This window comes from Microcebus murinus, chromosome 10 (genome assembly GCF_040939455.1).
Source record: "Microcebus murinus isolate Inina chromosome 10, M.murinus_Inina_mat1.0, whole genome shotgun sequence".
NCBI lineage: Eukaryota > Metazoa > Chordata > Mammalia > Primates > Cheirogaleidae > Microcebus > Microcebus murinus.
Window position 1 is genome coordinate 3,419,013 of NC_134113.1, and position 19,955 is coordinate 3,438,967.

The 19,955-nt window shown below is 60.3% G+C and overlaps 1 protein-coding gene across 1 annotated transcript in view; it reads left to right on the forward strand.

Moving 5' to 3' along the window:
• Positions 1–19,955, forward strand: part of CELSR1 (cadherin EGF LAG seven-pass G-type receptor 1) — a 150,194-nt gene that overhangs the window by 102,257 nt on the left and 27,982 nt on the right. Inside the window, exons 6-15 of the mRNA XM_012756954.2 lie at positions 5,414–5,571; positions 6,160–6,323; positions 6,720–6,845; positions 7,404–7,570; positions 13,017–13,202; positions 14,232–14,345; positions 14,886–15,060; positions 15,606–15,747; positions 17,716–17,836; positions 19,594–19,777. Coding sequence (XP_012612408.2) covers positions 5,414–5,571; positions 6,160–6,323; positions 6,720–6,845; positions 7,404–7,570; positions 13,017–13,202; positions 14,232–14,345; positions 14,886–15,060; positions 15,606–15,747; positions 17,716–17,836; positions 19,594–19,777 — 1,537 coding nt within the window. The remainder of the gene's footprint in view (positions 1–5,413; positions 5,572–6,159; positions 6,324–6,719; positions 6,846–7,403; positions 7,571–13,016; positions 13,203–14,231; positions 14,346–14,885; positions 15,061–15,605; positions 15,748–17,715; positions 17,837–19,593; positions 19,778–19,955) is intronic.

Sequence of the window (19,955 nt, forward strand, 5' to 3'; positions counted from 1 at the left end):
TACTGCGTTTGGCAGAAGTGGGGTGCAGGTGAACCCAACACGGGGTGTCTGTCCATCAACACAGCCCGACTGGTCCCGGCCCTGGGGACTCCACGGTGAGCGGAGCCAGGCCCTGTGCAGCGTGCGTGCTCTGGGCGGGGCCGGCGAGGAGGCCGGGGTGCCGGGGGGGCCATGCTCCGGGAAGACTCGGGTGAGGCGATGGCTTGGCTGGCCGGGCCCGGGTGGGCTCGGGGGGGGGGGGGGCCCTCCCTACCTGGTAGGGGACGCAGACTTGTCAGAGACTCGCCACGCCGGGGCCATCAAAAGCACCCCCGTAGAGAGAGCAGTCACCCCACCAGGGCAGGTCCCGTTACCTGCCTGGGAGCGTGTGCGCCCTGCCCTGCCCAGGCCCACCTGGGCCTCCGGAGAGGCAGCACCTTGGTCTGACGTCTGAGTTCCGGCAGCTTCCAAAGTTCAGCGTGGCCTGTGCCTGGGTGTTTTCTCCACGTGGCCTGCCCTCGGACTCCCACGTAGCTTCACACAACAGCTGAGGCCGCCTCCGAGGGAGGGCTGGTCACCTCTGCCAGCGCTGGCCGGGTCTGGCCCGTGTTCCTGGGGCGGTTGTCGGCGGTCGGGCCGAGCCTCGCCGTGTTAGAGAGACGGCGGTGCGGTGGCCGCCGAGCGCCGCCCTCTGACCCCTCACAGACATTCCCGAGGGCCAGCCCTCTGTGAGCGCTTTGATGTGAGCACCGGGTAATCGTTTCTGACACCGAGCGTGAATTCGTCCCTTTCCTGAGACCTGCCCCTCCCGGCGTCTGGTTCCGCGGCCCCGGCGCTGAAATCGGACCCGCCCGGCCTGCCGGGGATCGTGTGCAGCCGGCTCAAAGGCCCGAGAAACGCGAGCGCTTCGCAGGGCCGAGCGCTTTGTGCGCACACAAAGGCTGCCTGAGCTGCTGGGGCGGGCTGCGCTCAGGAAAGAGAATACGCGGGGGGTTGGGGGAAAGGGGCCGGACCCCAGTGAGGACGCCTGGATCAGGAGCCCGGGGGGGAAAGAGAAAGGGGCCGGACCCCAGTGAGGACGCCTGGATCAGGAGCCCGGGGGGAAAAGAGAAAGGGGCCGGACCCCAGTGAGGACGCCTGGATCAGGAACCCGGATCTGCATGGCGGGGGCCCCTCGGGTACGGCCTTGCTGCTTGGTGGCGCTGCGGGTTTCTTCTCAGGTGGCAGCAGGAGTGAGCGTGGTGGCCCGTCCTCCCCAACCCTGTTCCCACCTGCCCTGGGGTGCCTATGCCGGCCAGGGCTGCACCGGCGGCCGGGAGATGGCACCACCCGCTGGCCCTGCTGGCCGTTGTCACCTCTGGCCCATGCGTGTCGTGCCTGCTTTGCTTCACCCTTGGGTGTCCGAGCCTGGGGCTGGGTGCGTTCCCTGCAGGGGCTGGGGCCCCTGGGCCTGGCCAGCTGCCTCCCAAGGCACAGCTGCACCCCAGGGACAGATGCTTGGGTCGCCAGCGCCTCTGCTGCACTGGGCCCGCCCGTCCTGGGCCCGGCACCTTCTAACGAGGGACCTGGGGAGAAGCTTGGACGCCCCACTTGGCCTCTTCGTCCCCACGCTGTCCTTCCCTTCCATGTGAATATGCGGCAAACGTTAAAATTCATCTGCAAGACCTCAGGGGGACGTTCGTCTTGTCATGTTCTTTGTTCCTCCTCCTGCACCATTGTCACCAGCGCGGACCGGCGGGCCCCGGAGCGCTTCTCTGCCAGCTCCCCGTCTCTGCGCTGGGCACGGGACACGCGGCTTTAACAGCTGTCTCTTTGCAAAACTTGAAGCCGGGCGCAGTGGCTCATGCTGTGGCCCCAGCGCTTTGGGAGGCCAGAGCGGGAGGATCACTGGAGGCCAGGAGTTTGAGACCAGCATGGGCAACACAGCAAGACCCCGTCTCTACAAAGAAAAGACGAATATATATAAAACTCGAGAGGGCGGGTCTCTGAAAGAAAGCCCGGTGCTGTCGCGACCTCCTGGTTTCCTCTTTGCTGGTTTTCCCAGACTGAGCGGCAGTCCCCGGCAGCACCCGGTCGGCCCCATCTCTGCGGACCTGCCCGAGCTGGATGTTTCATACGGTCGTAGCTCTGATGTCTGACGTGTCTCGGTGTGCGTTGGTGCTCACCCACTCTGCGGGGCCGAGTAATGTCCCACGGCGTGGACGGACCGCAGTTTGCTTGCCGCGCACTGGGGGACAGCTGGTGGCCCCCACCTTCGGGGAGCTGGGACCCGTGCTGCCGTAGACACACATGAAGGAGTCTGCGTTCGAGTCTCTGTTTTCAGTTTCCTTGGGCGTGTGCCTGGCAGTGGGGCTGCCGCTGCTCTACTTTGGGGGGGCCCCACCCCACGTCCTGCGTCACTGGCAGTATCGTGTCCCTGCCACCCGCTGCCCGCCCTCGCCGGCCGACCACACAGCGGGTCTCAGCACGTGTGAGACAGACCGGCCCGGAGCCGGGGTGTTCTGACCCGAGGGCCCCACTCGGCCCCTCACCTGGGGGCAGTGGGAGAAGGGGGAGGCGGCGTCGGGGCCCAGGGACTGTCACCCCGAGGAGTGGGGACAGGCCTGCGCCCACGCGGGTTCTCTCGCCACTCTGCTCCTCTGTGTCCCTCCCCCGGGTCTTCCCATTCTCCACCCACGGGCGTTTCGATCCTCGGCCAAAAGGCGTTCCGTGTTGGAGCGGCCGTGGCCCTGCCTGGGAGCGGGGGTCGGTGGTGCCCGCCGGGTGATGGCAGTCTGAGCCCGCCTTCCAGAAAGTCCCGCCTGCTGCTCGCGTTACAGATGCCGGGCCGAACAAATGTGGATTATGTTCTCCCGTCTCCCGCCTTGCAATTCTGTTCGAATCTCGTAGCTCTGGGCGTCGATTAGGCGCCGAGGTTTACAACTGCAGCTTTGCAAATAGCAGCTTAGTTTCATGAAAGCTTCCCAAGTATAAATGCTCTTTACGGCCTTCCTCCAGGGCCACACACCCATCCCCAAGAATGTAAATTACGAGCTGTGAGGATAATGCAGGGCTAGCAGGCGCGGGAGGGTCTCCTTTCCCGGTTGCACCTTGCACTTAAGCGGCCGTAATGGGCACTTCCCTGTGTTTTCCACGGTGGGCTGCTGTGACAGATCGAGCGCCTTTCTTCTGCCTGCCGCTTAGCCAAACGTGAAATCACCGAGCAGATAGCCTGATAGGGTGCCAGGCGGCCTGGTAGAAGCCTCCCTTGGGTTTACCTGAGAATGGTTTGTGGGAAACTTGGATCTAAGTTGACGTCACCCTGCGAGTCCCTGTAATATAGAGAGGGTAGGTATTCTGGTTTCGAACTCCTGACCTCGAGCAATCCGCCCGCCTCGGCCTCCCAGAGTGCTGGGATTATAGGCGTGAGCCACCGCGCCCGGCCTGAGGGTGGGTGTTCTCATGTTAAATCCTTGTCTTGTACACAGAGAAACTGAGGTTCAGTGATAGGTCCTGTCTAGGTGAGATGCTTGTGCAAGGGGGGAGTGGAGGTCTCAGCTGCGGGGCCTGCGTCCAGCTGTGCACTGCACAGCTCACCAGGGTACTGCCCGGTGTACAGGGTCCCCTGTAGTCACACATCTTGGCCGTCTGGTGAACTCCTGTTAGAAGTTCCGTGTCCTTTGCTCACGCCAATAATCCTAGCTCTCTGGGAAGCTGAGGCAGGAGGATTGCTCGAGGTCAGGAGTTCGAAACCAGCCTGAGCAAGAGCGAGACCCCGTCTCTACTAAAAATATAGAAAGAAATTTATTGGCCAACTAAAAATATATATAGAAAAAATTAGCCGGGCGTGGTGGCGCATGTCTGTAGTCCCAGCTACTTGGGAGGCTGAGGCAAGAGGATCGCTTGAGCCCAAGAGTTTGAGGTTGCTGTCAACTAGGCTGACGCCACGGCACTCTAGTCCAGGTGACAAAGTGAGACTCTGTCTCAAAAAAAACAAAAAAACAAAAACAAAAAAAGAAGTTCCATGTCCTGCCTTTCAGCCTGGTGTCCCTAACCAAATGGATACTTTATTTCGGTTAAAAACTGAGGATTTCTTTTTGAATGATCTGTGTGGTTGTTATTTCCCTATTAAACAACATCGAAGATGATTTAATTCTACACTTTTACAATTTCCACGTTATCATAAAGAAGCTTAAGGTTGCGTCACATTATAAGCTCAAACTGACCCCAGAGCTCTCAAGGGGACACCCCATCCCCTGTAGGGGGGCCCTGCTGGCACTGGGAGGAGAGGTGCTCTGGGCGGGAGCAAGGAGCCGCCATGTGTCGTGTGCCGCTGAGGCCCGGTGGCACGTCCCTCGAGTTCCGGTTCATCTTCGCGGTCACCACCGGTGTCCGTCCTGTTGCCCAGGTTGTGCACCTGAGGAACGAAATCCAGTTGCTTTGCCCAGAACGTTGAGACCCCCACACCCAAGTTACGGGGCTGGCAGGAGTGGCGTGGAGTCTCGCCGATTTGCCTTCAGGAAGGTGTCTGAGGGCTTTCCGGGTGGACGCGCTCGGTGTCCTGGGAGGGGCCGGCCAGGCGCTGGGACCCTGAGGGTCCCTGCAGCACGCGGGCCCCTCCCTGGCCAGCACCCCACAGCCTCCCGGAGAAGGGAGAGGCTTCACCCCCGTCGCTGATTCCAGAAGGAGCTCTCTCGTATCCAGCCTCGGGACAGGCTCCTGGCTGGGACGGGGAACACCACGCCTTCGGGGGGGAGGGGGGGCTGGGCCATCTGTGGCTGGGCAGCGGCATCGTGGGATCCGCACCCCAGAAACACGCGGTGGGGTGAGCAGGAGTCGCGGTGTGGGGACGATGGCACAGATGTGCACAAGGAGGGGTCTGGGGCTCTGGGGTTGGCCGCCCGGACAGGGGCCGCAGACTGAGCGGCTTAAACAGCAGGCTTTGTCTCTCCGGTTCCCGGAGGTTAGAAGTCTGAGGTGTGGGCGTGGGCAGGGCCCTGCCCCCTGAAGGCTCATCACGAGGGTCCTTCCGGCCTCTTCCCAGCTCTTGGTGGCGGCGGGCAGTCCTCGGCGTTCCACAGCCGGTAGACGGTGGCTCCGGCGTGTGCCTCCGCTGTCACTCGGTGTTGGTCTCTGTGTCTCTGTGCCTGTCCTCTTAAAGGACACCAGTCACCTCGGGTTAGGGCCCACCCTGCTCGGGGGCGACCTCATCTTAGCTAATTGCACCCCCAAGGGCCCCGTTTCCAGATAAGGCCACATTCCCAGCTCCTCCTGGGAGGGGCAGAGATTTGTGGGGACACCGTGCAACCCAGCACAGCTGGCTTGGGGAGCTAATCTGAAACACGGCCTGGGGCTCCCGGCCCCTCCTCCCCCAGCCGCTGTCCGCGGGGGACGTGCGGGGCGGGGGTCCCGGGTGGGGAAAACGCCGACGCCATCTGTGCTTTCTCTCCCGCAGCCCAACATCGGCCGCCTGGGCCTGCCCCACGGGCCGTCCGGGGAGAAGGTGGCCGTGGTGACGGTGGACGACTGTGACACGGCGGTGGCCGTGCGCTTTGGGAGCTACGTGGGGAACTACAGCTGTGCCGCCCAGGGCACGCAGAGCGGCTCCAAGAAGTGAGCATCCCGGGGTGGGCTGGGCTGGGCGTCCGCGCCCGCACGTGGGGTCCCCGTGCCGCCTTCCCAGCGAGGCCCTGACTCGGGCACTCTGGGCCCAGCGCCCCAGTGCAGGCTGGAGTCAGACTCCCCGTGGTTAGGGGGGCCGCCTTCCCTCTGACGTGTTGGAACCTTCCAGAATAAGTCCCCTTAGAGGTATGTGTCAAAGCGGGGAGTGGCCGGGCTGACCCCAGGGTCGCGACAGCCGGCCGGAGGACCCACTCCTTTCTCGGGAGGATCGTGGAGGGCAGCGCTGTGCTCCCCGTCCCGCTTAGGTATGGGCTGGCCCCGGGACGGGCAGGACTCCGTGAGGGGTCGCTGGTTAACTGAAACGTCCAGCGTGCCGAGACATGACTCAAGTGTGAGGAAACTGAGGCACAGAGAGGCCTGAAGAGCCAGCGGTGGCCCCAGCGGCAGGGTCGGCCTTTGGTTCTGGCCTCCGCCCGCCTGCCCCGCTCCCTGTTCTGTCACCGATGCGTTTCTGGCGGCAGAGCCCACGGCTGCCTCTTGCCACGGGGACGTCACAGAGGACGGCTTTGTCCCCCCCAGGTCCCTGGATCTCACGGGGCCGCTGCTTCTGGGGGGCGTCCCCAACCTGCCGGAGGACTTCCCGGTGCACAACCGGCAGTTTGTGGGCTGCATGCGGAACCTGTCGGTGGATGGCAAGAACGTGGACATGGCTGGATTCATCGCCAACAACGGCACCAGGGCAGGTGTGATGGCGGCCAGAGGGTTGGGGCGGCCACGTGGGAGAGGGCCATGAGCACATCCCTGGGAGCCATCTTTTCTCTAGAAGATTTGTGCCCAGCTGTGGGCGGCTCCTGGGAGCGGAGCCCAGAGTCCGGGCTCGCTGCAGGTTGCCGTGGCACTGCTGGGCCAGCCAGTCCGGGACACACACCGTCCACATGTCCCCAAGATGGCCAGGCCCCCCGCTGCGATGTCCTGGAGACCTGGCGTCTCCTGATGTGGGCCTGGGTCCAGGGCCGTCCCAGGCCTCACGTCCTCACTGCTGCCCCAGGCTTTCGGGCTTGGCCACCTTCTTGGTGGCCCACCTGGGACCAGGGACGGTCCCTGCCCTTCAGGCCCTGCCGTGTGCTGTGCGTTTTCAGGCTGTGCTGCTCAGCGGAACTTCTGTGACGGGACCTGGTGTCAGAACGGGGGCACCTGCGTCAGCAGGTGGAACACGTACCTCTGCGAGTGTCCGCTCCGATTCGGCGGGAAGAACTGTGAGCAAGGTGAGCGCCTGGCGGCCCGGGAGGCCTTGCTCGTGGGCGTTGGGGTCCCTGGGACCACTTGTGAGGGGCTTCCCCTCCGGGGCCAGCAGCCTCTGGCGGGGCACTGTGTTTACTACAGACTCTCACCGTCCTCTCCAAGGGCCGCCCCTGCAGACCCCCTGCTCCTGTCCCAGACTTTCCAGCCCCGCAGGTGTGGAGCAGGACAGGTAGCTGGCAGGGCCTGTACCTGGTGCCCCATCTGCTGAGCCCAGGGCCCCAAGCCTCCCCCCACTGCCTCCCGTCCAGCCAGAAAGCCCCTTGCCTCCCCCGGCTGTGGGTGGGAGCCCACAGGGCTTTACCTCGGGTCCCAGGGACGATGTGCGGGTCCCAGAGTGGGCTTCTGCAGGGCCCGGGGCTGCTGGATCCAGAGGGCGGGTGACAGACAGATGGACGTCTCAGACCAGCCTTTGCATTAAAATATAGAAGGCCCAGGACACCCCCCTCCCTGGGCACGTCCCCCTCCCCGGGGGCAGAACGAGATTCTCAGAGGCCTGATCCTGGGGGTGCCTGTGTCCGCAGCCATGCCCCACCCCCAGCGCTTCAGCGGCGAGAGCATAGTGTCCTGGAGCGACCTGGACATCACCATCTCCGTGCCCTGGTACCTGGGGCTCATGTTCCGCACCCGCAAGGAGGACGGCGTGCTGATGGAGGCCACTGCCGGCCTGTCCTCCAGGCTCCAGCTGCAGGTGAGCGGACCCCGTGCCCCACTCCACCCCCGGAGCACCTGCGGGGCAGGTGGACGCCCAAGGGTGGGCCCAGGCACCGGTGCTTCCTCCGGGGAGGCCCGCCCTGCACCCCGGCTTCTCCAGTGGAACAGGGGGACCCTGAGCGGCTCTTTCAAGTGGCGGCGCAGTCATGTCTGGAAAAGCGCTGGTGGCGGGAAAAGCGCGGGATGACAGCGCAGCCGCACAGTCCCGCCGGGGTCCTTCTAGCACTTTCTTCCCTCCGGGAGATGAGCAGGGATAAGGGGGATGAGGAGGATGAACACAGAACACAAAAGAAAGACACAGACACACAAAGACAGTACATGACTCAAGTGCCGAATGCACTGGTCAGTTTATTTTTATACACTAAAAAATCAAAGTTAGTTCCTTATACGTGACCACCCAGGCATTACAGCAATGGCCAAAAATTCCAGAACACAGTAGCCTAAGGACACAGATGTCCCCTGACTCAAGGTGTCCAGGCGGTTGCCAGGCATAGATCACGGACCGAGATTAGCAAGGTTGGGCAAGGCAGTCACGGTTAACCAGCCATCTTATGGGGCTAAGCAGCAATCCTAGGAACAATGTGTTTATCGTGTGGCCTTCAGACCCCCACTGCCGTGGGGCTGGGTATCCCTTGCCTTAGTGCATAAACTCAGGTCCTTTGTTATGCCTCTAGGCAGCAACCTTGTTTGTCACAAGGACCCGGTCCGGAACACATTACTCTCAAACACTCTGGGCAGAGCACGCACATTACTCACTAAATTTAATTCTTAAACCAGGAAAGTATAACATCAGTCCCCAACAAGGGGGCGCCCGCCCGGCATGGAGGTTCCTGGAGGCCCCGGTGTGGCCCTTCCCCGTGTGTTCTTCTTGGTCTTTACTGTGTGTGTGTGTTTGACACATGAGATGAGAGTTGCTAAAAACTTACAAAAGATTATTCTAATGCACTCCATTCTCTGGTTTTTTGTGTCACAAATAACTTCCACTCACAGAATCTTCCAAGCTCCATGGACATTTCATTTGAGAAACAATGAAAACTTCCTTTAATTTGCAAAAAAAAAAAAAAGTCCTGGTCTACTTTCATCCGGCTGCCCCGCGCCTCTGGCAGTCTCTACGGGAGGTCAGGCGGAGGGAGTCCCACTTCCCAGGCCTGGGGTTCGGAGAATCTGCAAACGTGGGAGACTCTGGCCCGTGGGTGCCACGCCTGCAGCTCGCCCTCCTGCCTGCATATCTACAGGGACAGATGTTTGTTGTCCTGTAAACCCTGCGGTCTGGGACCCTGTCCAACCAGGGCTAAGCTCTAAGACACACCAGCTGGTTCTCCCTCCTAAAAAGTGCCCTTTGTGACTCCTTAGACCTAATTCATCCCCACGCTCAGGAGTGCCCTGTGGGAGTCACCCTGAGCAAGGTGCTTCGTCTCGATGCGAAGGAATTCTGTAACTGGGTTGTTCCTTCCTTGCTTCTAGGCTTTTTTCCAAGTATGTATATGTGTGTGTGTGCATGTGTCTGTGTCTATGTGTGCATGTCTCTTGTGTGTATGTGTGCATGTCATTGTGCACGTGTGTCTCAGTGTGTCTGTGTACGTGTGTGTGCATGTCTGTGTATGCATGTCTGTGTGCACGTGTCTGAGTACGTGTGTGTATCTGTGTGTCTGTATTTGTGATGAGACCTGGGTGCGCAGGGCTCAGAGTGGCACTGACGTCCTTCACCCAGGTGGTTCATCGTCTCCAACCGAGTGAGCCTGGGGCTCCCTCCCTTCGTCACAGGAGTTGCTGCCCTTAGCTCAGCCTCCTCTCTCGCCTTGGGGCCAGACCACGCCGGAACGTGCGCCCCGCCATCCTAGCATGGCCCCAACAGGTGTACAGCAGCTGCCTCCGGTCCCCCCTGCCGTCACCTGTGCATCCTTGTAGAGCTGTTCCTCATTTCCTTCACTCCCGTGGGCCCTGGGACTTCTTGTTTTGCTCAGTGCAGAGTGGACTTAATTCCTGGTCTGGGGAAACTGAGGCCTGGGGACTCTGCACTCCAGGTTCCATGGTCCACTCGTTGCCCAGGTTCCTGGGATGGCCACGGCCCCTCTCCTGTCGGCCCTGTGGACGGCCCGTCCGCAGGCACCTGTGTGGCTGAGTCTGATACTGGTGTGGGGGATGGGCAGAGCAGGGCCGGCACCTCCCTGCGCCGTGGGCTCCTGTGGGAGGCCGGCAGGGGCGGGACCCCGAGTGCCATCAGCGGGCTGTGCAGACCCCTCAGCAGGTCAGGCAGCACAGGCCCCCGAGGCGAGGAGCGGTGGGGCCCAAGAGCCCAGGCAGGACACCGCTGTCCTTCCCCACGTTACGGCTCGGGAGCATTTCCCAGCACGGGCTCAGTTGGAGCGGGGAGGGTGCGGCGTGCACGTCAGGATAATTACAGCTGTCATTGTTTCCCTCGTTAGCTCGTAATTTCCTGAGTTTGCCAGGCAGTCCCGACAGGTCGCGCTGGGCCCAGACTTGGCGAGCACGATTCTGCTCGGGGATGGCGTTTTTCTCTGTGGGGTTTTACTGTCGGAACAAATTAAATTGGCTGTTTTCAATTCAGGTGATGAATTGGAGCTCGCAGGTTGTCATTTGGCAGTGGGGTCTCTGTAGGAAAACGCCCGCCTTCGGTGGAAACAGCACCGAGAAACACAAACTCCCGAATTGTGTGAGTGATTACATTATGGGCGGCTCATCCAAATGTTAAGGTGTTTTGTTTTTTTTTTTCTTGCCAGGGACTAGAGCCAGCTCTCCCTGTGGGAGTCTGGGTGGCTGGAGTGGTGGCCTGGAGGGGACCCTACAGACCCCAGTGGGCACCCAGAGGTCCCACAGGGCAGTTCCCAGAGGCTGGTTGGCTGAGCATTGCGGGAAAGTTCCAGATGGTTTCTTCTTTTTGACATATTCAGCTTGCAGGCCACCTGCAGGCCCCATGAGTTCTATGGTGCAGAGGTTTGGGTGTTCCTGGCATGTCCCCACGGTGGACCAGAAAAGGCTACGTCGTCATCCTGCAGCCCAGGCAATTTGGATAATTGCTCTTAGTCACCCTAAATCCACCTGCATTGTCACCTGGGATAACTTTGCTGTTGTTGATTGCCTCTCCTAAATCCAGCGACAGACCTACGGTGGGAGGCAGTCACTGCCCGGGGTCCTGGCGTTCGTTCTGCAGATAGCGCTTTTGTTTGTAGACATGACGTCATCTTTATCGTGGATCTGCTTGCTTCGGAGCTTTGTTGGCAAGGACGATGGAAGAGAACGGGCGAGGGAAGTTAATGGGTTGATTTAAACCGCTGTAGTGCGAGAGGAAACAAAATGTAAAACAGTGAAAAGTTATCTTAAAACGACTCTCAGTAGAGACCAAAAATCAAAGTACGTTTTTAGTTACATTTACAATCAGTTAAAAACTGGTTCCTATTTTCCGTCATTTATCTGATACCTGTGGGGCATTCAGAAGTATGTTTCTGAGTCAGCCCACGGGTGGCGTTCTCTAGCAAATGGTTTGGGTATTGTTTCTAGCATAGCCGAACCTCAGAGCACACTCTGGATGGTTTCGTAGCTGTGAAAAGCGCCGAGACTTGCTTTGCAGCCCAGATCTCGTCCGTTTTTGTAATGCTCCTTGTGTGCCTGGAAAGGACGTACCCTGCACTTGTTATACGTCGCGTTCTGTATGTGGCAGGTAGGTGAGTTTCGTCAACTGTTATGTTCGGATATTCTACATCATTATGGAGTTTTTTTTTTGTTGTTTTCTCCGTCACGGGAGAGGGAAGTTAAATACAAATCTCCAAACTTGGTTGCATATTTATCTATTCCTTCTTTTGATAATCTGTTGGTTTTCGCCTTATAGATTTCGAGGCTGTGTTATTAGGTGCGTATCAATTTAGAATTGTTGTATCTTCCCAGCAAATTCACTGTTACCATTATGAAAATCTCATTTATCTCTGGTAATGTTTTTTGTGTTGGAGTCTACTTTGTTTCATATTAACATAGCTATACCAGTTTTCTTTTGTTTGGTGTTTACACGACGTGCTTTTTCCATACTTTTACTTTCAACATTTTCCATATCTTTATGTTTCATGTGTATCTTTTAAGCCGTGTGTTAATAGTTTTTTGTTTTTTTTTAATGCACTCTGTCTTTTAGTTGAAGTTATATTTAAATATGAGTATCTTAGGTCAGTTACAATCTTGTTTTCTGATTTTTATTACTTGTATTTATACACGATAGACTCTTATCTCATGAAATGTAACGCTTAAACCCAAAAACAAGGGTCCAGTGGTCACCTGAATCTGTTCCCTTTCAAGTTTTGTGGTTCTCCTTGTCATTTCAAAGTCTGTGCCAGGTTCAGATATCTGAGTGCCCCCCGGGTCTGTTTCCGCTCTTCCTCACTTCTCTTGGTTTTCAAGCATACTGTCTTGTCTCCTCATCCTGGGCTCGGTTATTTTTGATCGTGAGCTGGACATCGTACTGAAAAACTAGAACCTGAAACTAGGATGGGGGTGTCGTGTGCTGCGTGTTTGCTTCCGGCAGCCAGCTGCGTGCACTTCCTCCCAGCACGCTTCAACACGGTCACGGACCGAGATGGCTCAAAGCTGGGCTTCCCGTCCCGGGGGCCCGCCTGTTTCTCGTTTGCTCTTAGTGTACTGCCCCGCAGGGTCCCAACCCAAAGCCAAGGCACTAGAGATGCCCCCCACCCTCGGCAGGCTTGAACTCCTGTTCCCCTCGTCCCGTGTGCCTGGGAAGCTGCACTCAGCTTTTCTGCCGCAGCCGTGTCTTCCAGAACCGGCCGAGCACCCTGGGGCCACAGCCCCCCTCTGCAGGCTTCCGTTTTCTCCCGAGTCATGACCCTGAAACTCGGTTTTGCTTTGAGCCACTCAAGTGCCTTCCCGCATATATTCTTTACTGTTTTGTCTCACTTTTGTAGTCTTTTCAAGAGGAGGGTTGGTCCCACAGCCCAGTCCTTCTAAAACCCTGACATTGCCCTTGGCTACGTTATTTTAAAATATATATCTTGGCCAGTTGCAGTGCTGTTTTGTTTTTTCAGACATGTAATTAAACACGGAGGGTTGACTCTTGTCTCCTAAAGTGTAACACGTACTTCCAAGAACGAGAGCACAGCAGGCACCCGAGTCGGTGGTGCTTCCTCCAGTGCCCGAAAGTCTAACGGGGTTTGTTCTCGGTCCTCCCCTCTGATCTCTGTCAAAAATTGGATACTTTTTAGCATAGACTAAGGTGTGCAATTCTGATGAGCGCTGAAGGCAAGAAGAACAAATTAAAACTTTGTCTGATTTTTAGACCCGTCTTTGATCGGGCGTGGCATCGTGGGTCTGCCAGGTGGCTTCCTCACCTGAGTGATCGATTGCAGAGCACTCTCTGTTTCGCTGTCTTTGCGCCGACTCGAGGTGTGGCCGTCCTTGTCCTGCAGATCCTGAACAGCTACGTCCAGTTTGAGGTGTCCCACGGCCCGGCCGACGTGGCCTCCATGAGGCTGTCCAGGTCACGCGTGACCGACGGGGCGTGGCACCACCTGCTGATAGAGCTGAAGAGTGCCAAGGACGGCAAGGACATCAAGTACCTGGCGGTCATGACCTTGGACTACGGGATGGACCAGGTGAGCTGGCCCCTGCACACCCTTTGGAACAGACCCTTCCCCAGGCCCACGGGAAAGCAGAACGACCCCTCCATGTGCCAGCGACCGCCTGGATTGGGAGCCGCACTGTCTGTCCCGCAGCCCTGAGTTTGGGGCCTACGTCCTACCTTGTGCTGAGGTCGCTGGTGTGTGTGTCGCAGCCACGACAGGACAGTCGGCTCCTGCAGGCGGGAGCTGGACTTTGCCTGTCAGTGTTTCCCATCGTGGTGCCGTCGGCGGCTCCAGTAGCCGTTGCTGTGAGCAAGGCTGCTCGAGCAACGACTGAGCTCAGCACCCTGCCTTTGGAGTGGGGACAGAGATGCAGGGACCCGTGCATGCTCTTGGGGTATGACGCCGGGCAGCAGCGAGACCAGGTCCTGGAGAGGGCAGTGGGACACCTGGGGGGGTGCACCTGTCCAGGCAGGCAGGTGGCCTTCCCGACGGCGGACTCAGAACCGCTTGGTGGACCAAACTGGTTTCCATGGTTTGCAGCCAGGTAACTCGAGACATCTTCGTGAGACGCCCCCACGCTTACGGGGCTACCTGTGATTCCCAGGAGCTCTCCGAGCCGAGGCTCGGCTTACACGATGGTTCTGGGCACAAGTGGCCGTTGTGTTCCAGGCACCGCCCTTCTAGGGGTGTGTGCTGGCCGAGGCACTCTTAGATTCCCACAGTGTTAACAAAAGGGGGTGTCTCCGAGTGCTGCCGTCTTCCTGGTCTGCTGGGCTCTTTGTCACACGGGGTCTCTAGTGGTTCCCCGTGATGGAGGTGGAGATCACCCGCGCTTCCCCACAGACCACCTTGCTGGGCTGGGGTGTGGATGTCTGTCCTCCAGCCTGGTCCCCTCCCCCACCCATCTGGCCAGGGCCCTCCTTGGAGGCCGGAATGCCCTCAGGCTCTGGGGAGTTTGTCCAAGCGACTGTTGTAGCCTTCCAGCACCTTCTTCCCAGCCGGAAGGTGTTCCAGGTGGCGGGTGTGGCCCCATTGCCCATCTCCCCTCTCCCTGCACAGAACACGGTGCAGATCGGGAACCAGCTTCCTGGGCTGAAGATGAAGAGCGTCATGGTCGGGGGCGTGTCTGAGGACAAGGTCTCCGTGCGCCGTGGGTTCCGGGGCTGCATGCAGGTACGGCCGGGCGGGTGCCCCTCGCAGGTGCGCTGGGCCGGTGCCGCAGGTGGTCCAGTCCGTCCACCTGTCAGTTTTCAGGAGGAAACACGTTGTTTGTTTCACGGAGTCCCACCCCCCACGGGGGCGCCCCTGGCCCCCCATGTTCCTCCACCTGCCCCAGCCCTGCACGCTCACCCCGACGGCCCATGCTGTCCCCTGGATTGCGTGACCAGCAGCCCAGCAAGCCACCGATGGAGCAGCTCTGCCTGCAGCAGAGAAACAACCCCCTCCCACTGCCACCCCCTCGCCCCAGGGGATTCCCGACCCCCTCCATGCCCAGGTCCCCCCCCTCTCCCCTGCACTCCCGCCACCAGGCTGTGGGGGAGAGAGGAGCTGCCCCAGCAATCCCAGCTCTGTAGACCAACTCGGCATCACGTGGGAGACACCTCACAAGGGACCAGAGAGATCTTGGGGCTCCCTTGTCCCTCACTGACCTTCCGGGGCTCCTCTAGCCCCGACGCCCCAGAACTGAGTCTGGACGCCCTTCATTTAACTCAGGGAGTGAGGATGGGGGAGACAGCCACCAACGTCGCCACCCTGAACATGAACGACGCCCTCAAGGTCAGGGTGAAGGACGGCTGTGAGGTAGAGGACCCCTGCGCCTCTAGCCCCTGCCCCCAGCACAGCCGCTGCCAGGACGCCTGGGACAGCTACGCCTGCGTCTGCGACAGAGGTGGGCCCGCCCCCGGCGCCCAGCAGCAGTGGCGCTGCCCGTGGTGGTTGCAATACGGGAGGAAAAAAGGGGGTGCCAAGTCAGGGCGCCCCTTCCCCAGGCGGCTCTCTGCACTCTGTGCCGCCTGCACCTTGTTTTATAAGGGGCCTCTCTTCCCACCTTGGGTCCCCGTCCTCTTCCTCGTCTAGGGCACGAGGACGCTCCGGCCTTTATCCTCATTGCGCACGATGAGATCAGCAAAAAATTAATGGAAAGAGCACATTTTAAAAGCCATGCATGTGGGGGTCTCCTCTGACTTTTTCAGGGGTGTGGAGTCACCCTAGGCTGGTGCCTGTGCCCCAGGCGTCCCGGGGCGCCCTCTGCTCTGCACCGCCACGCCCCACCCCCTCCCTGCGTGTGTGTCCCATGACCGGGAGCCCCGTCCCCGACCCCCCCCCCCCAGCACCACGGAAGGCGGGTCCCGGGAAAGCGGCAGGGGGAGGGGAGCTGACGTAGGGGGCTCTTGCAAATTCTGGGTGGGCATGATGCCGGCCGTGTCCCCACAGGCTACTTCGGAAGAAAGTGCGTGGACGCGTGCCACCTGAACCCCTGCGAGCACGTGGCGGCCTGCGTGCGCGCGCCCGGCTCCCCGCGGGGCTACGAGTGCGCATGCGGGCCCAGCCACTACGGGCGCTACTGCGAGAGCAGGTGAGGCCCCCGCACCCCGCGGCCACTCCTCCCCGCGCGCCGCTGTCTTCTCTGCGTTATTTTTACCCAAAGATGCACGTGGTTCTGGATAAACGGGGGCGTATCTTTTTTTCAAATTTGGCATGAAATGAACAAGAATCAAACTGGGCGTCTCGGGCTCACCCCATCGGCACGTCCACCCCGGAAACGGGCAGGGCGGCTCGCATTTCTTAGGGGACCCTGCTGCGCCCAAGGCAGACAGGTGCGGGGAGATGTAGGAAGGTGGGTGTCACTTACAGGGGACACGCCCGCTGTCTTGTCAGTGGGTCTCTGACGTGCACGAGACTCCAGCATGTTCTCGGGCTCCCGGGTGCCATTTGCGCACTAGGGGGTCGCTGCGCGGGGAGCGCAGGTGTGCCGTGATTACAGAGGAGTCGCCTTCTCCGAGGTGAAGCCGCTTGGTTCTTTGCAAACCAAGACTCAGGCCCCTTTGGAGGAGGGGTGGGGTTGTGGCTCCTTGTCCTCAGCTGCTGGTGGCCCATGTGGGAGGGACCCTTGCTCTGCTCTTTGTCCAGGGAGCCCAGAGCACGGGCTGTGTCCCGGCTGGGATCCCGCAAGCAGGAAGCAGCCCGTGCCCTGGGGCTGGTGATCCCGGGGGAAGATGGGCACACTCCACACTAGGGTGTCAGTGAGACCTGATCCAAGGGAGCACTTAGCAGAAGTGCCCTGGGAGTGCAGAGGAAGGTGGGAGCCAGGAAGGCTGAAGGGAAAGGGTGTGCCAGGGGGCAAAACCACCAGGGCAGAGCTGGAGAGGAGCAATGGGATGAGGCTGGTCCGAAGAACTCGGCAGTTGGTCTGGGGAGGCAGAGAGGCCCTGGGTGGGTGGGGGTGGGCACAGTACTCAGCTTTGTGGAGGCCGCAGAGGCCTGGCAGAGAAGTGGCAGGATCAGCCCTGGGTCTCAGAGGTCCCCGGCTGCTGTGTAGAATGCGGTTTGGCGCGGCAGGAGCAGCCAGGAGGCCAGTTCGGTGTCCCTGGGGCCCGGCATTGCAGATGCACCAGGGCTTGTTGGGGGAGAGGGGAGGCTCTGGGGTCCCCATGCTGCAAACGCAGGTCCGCAAACACCAGACTGGAGCCCCTGGGGCTCAGGAACTCTGGCCTGGTTGTTCTATGTCCATGGTTTGTATACAGTTGGTGCTTAATAATTGCTTGCTAGGTAAGCAAGTGAGTACAGGAGGCTGACAGCTGAGCGGAGGGAAGTCCCCTGGCCAGGATGAGCAAGGCGGGAGCCTGTGGGGCACTCTGGGTGGGGCCTTTGCAGGCAGGTGGGCTCTCGGGGGCTGCACAGGTGCGGTGCTTGTGGGAATGGGGGGGTCACTCGTGCACCACGTGGCCGTCGCCTTGGAGGGCGGGCCTGGCCTCGTCACTGCGATGTTGCTTGTCTGCGCAGTCTGCTGGCCTGTGCTCGGGGAGGCTGGGGGAGGCAGAACTGGGTTCACTCAGTTCTGAGTTTGCTGTGCCTGGCTCGCGGCTGCGCACTGCTGAGGGGTGTGTGTGTGTGTGAGTGTGTATATGTGTGTATGTATGTCACACTTGTGGGAAGGCTGGGAAGGAACTTCCTGCCGGGCACGTCATTCTGGCACGCACCCTGGGTCCCTGGGAGAAGTTGCACAGGGCAGTTGGCCGGGTCGGGAAAGGCCAGCCCAGCAGTGGGAACCAGGCGTAATGAGCGTTTGCAGATGCAGACATGAGCGTTTGCAGATGCTGTCGCCGCTGCGTTGAACGGCCAACGCCATGCTGATCCGTGGGGTGTGGGGGGTTGGGAGCCAGTAGGAGGGAAACTGAGGCCACGTGACATGGAAGGGGGGAGATACCCAGAGCCAGGCCCAGCGAGTCCCCCGGGCAGCCACCTCCATGCCCCCTGCAGCCTCTTCTCATTCCAGGAAGCGCGGTCACATGACCTTCCATCTGCCCTCTGTCTTTCCCAACAGAATCGACCTTCCGTGCCCCAAAGGCTGGTGGGGGAACCCCGTCTGCGGGCCCTGCCACTGTGCTGTCAGCAAAGGCTTCGATCCCGACTGCAACAAGACCAACGGCCGGTGCCAGTGCAAGGTGAGCCCAGCCCGCAGGGGACGGGGGGAGTGTGTCCCCCGACACTCCCCAGGCCGTGAGCCCAGGGAGATGGCTGTGCGTGCACACACATACACATACGAACACCTGCACACGCCTACGTGCACGTACACATATACCTCTACACACACCTGTCTGTGTACACTCACACGCATCCACACGTACCCCTACCTGTATGCTCTCATGCATCTGCACAGGCACCAAATACACATACACACACCTGCACACATACTTAGGTGTACGCACACGTGTGCAAACGTGGTCTTAGGTTTCTTGCTACTCACCTCTGCACTGTGAGCACACTGCGTGAACTGGTTTAGACCCTCCTCCCGTGCAGTGAGAACCCCCCCACGCTCCCAGCCCGACGCCCAGTTGGGAACAGGAAACCCCACGGTTTCTGTGCGGATTGGCTCATCTTGGGCACCAGTGCGGTTCTCCGGGTTGGCACTTTCCTGGTCTTTCACCAAGCTGGAATTCTGTGACCACAGAAATTTCTGAACTATGAAAAGTTGCTGCGTGGTTCAGTAGGGCCCCCAGCCCCTCCCTGGGAGTTCGGTCCTAGCCTGTGTGCAGCGCCGAGCCCACCGTCCTGTGGTCTCCAAGTACGAGCGGGTGTCCTCCTCAGAAATCACGGGACACCCTGTCCCCTCGACCCCTAGAAACTCACCGTGTTCTCCAGGATCATCGAGTCCGTAACTGTCGTTAAGCCACAGTGACTTTAAACCCAAACAGAAGGTCTGGTGGTAACAGGACCCTTGGGGAGAGACGTGGGCTGTCAGGCCAACACCGACCCAGGGGGGCACTTGTCACGAGGGGCACCCTCCGGTGCCGTCCCAAGACATCAGTAACGTCTGAGGGCTCCACAGCCCTTCCAGCGACAAACGAGACTCCTGTCCCGAAACGCTCAAGGGAAAGGTTAAAAGTGTCAGGCCGCCCAGCCCGTGTGGCCAGGCAGCCACGGTAGGCGGCACCAGTGGGCGGCAGGGAGGAAGCACCCTGGGGTGTATTTCTGGAGAAAACTTGCCCATAATTTTTTTTCTCAGCAAAACTTATAGAAAATGCAAGAGAGAACCTAAAGGTGCCAGTCACCCCGTTGTCACCTCCCAGCTGTGGCTGCTTGTGTCAGTGCCTCCTTCCAGGCTTCCTGCTACCCTGGTTCCACACGGTTGGAACCCGCCGGGCACGGGGGCCTGAGGCTGCTCGCTGGTCTGCCCGGGTCGCAGTCCGCCCCGATTTACAGAGGGGACGCTTGGGCCCCCGGGGAGGCCGAGGGGCCCGCCAGGGTGGTGGGGCCAGTAAGGGCAGAGTCGGGCACAAACCCGGCACGCTGGACCCGAGCACACGCCGTGGAGCATCCGTGACCTGCCCATGGTGCACGTTCAGGGCTTTCTCGCCTTCCAGGGCTTCAGAAGAGAAAGGCCGTGAGCGCCGTCCTCGGACAGAGGTCCCCGCTTGCATCTCCGCTTGCCTTTAGAAACGAGTAGGAAGGGAAGGGCCCGTCGTGGGGGTTTGCCAGGAAGCGAGGCAGGGCTTCCCTGGAGAGCTGCTCTCCGTGTCTGTGCCGGGCGCGAGGCGGCCGGCTCGGGCGGGGCAGGTGGTGGAGGGCGGACTCGAGAAGGTGGGCGGCTCACCGCCGACACGCGTGCGCGCGCGTGGGTCCCGCCGCTCGGGAAGCGGCGCCCTGCGAGCCGGGGCTCTCGCCGGCGTGGGGCTCACGTGCGCTGCTCTGGCTGCCGCAGGAGAACTACTACAAGCCCCCGGCGCAGGACGCCTGCCTGCCCTGCGACTGCTTCTCCCACGGCTCCCACAGCCGCGCGTGCGACATGGACACGGGGCAGTGCGCCTGCAAGCCCGGCGTCGTCGGCCGCCAGTGCAACCGCTGCGACAACCCTTTCGCCGAGGTCACCACGCTGGGCTGCGAAGGTCCGAGTTGCCCCGTGACCCCTCCAAGGGTCACACCACAGGGGCGGGCTGCTGGGCACATGCATGTGTGTGCATGTGCACGCATGTGTGTGCATGTGCACACATGTGTGTGCATGTGCACGCATGTGTGTGCACGCATGTGTGTGCGTGTGCATGTGCACGTGTGCATGTGCATGTG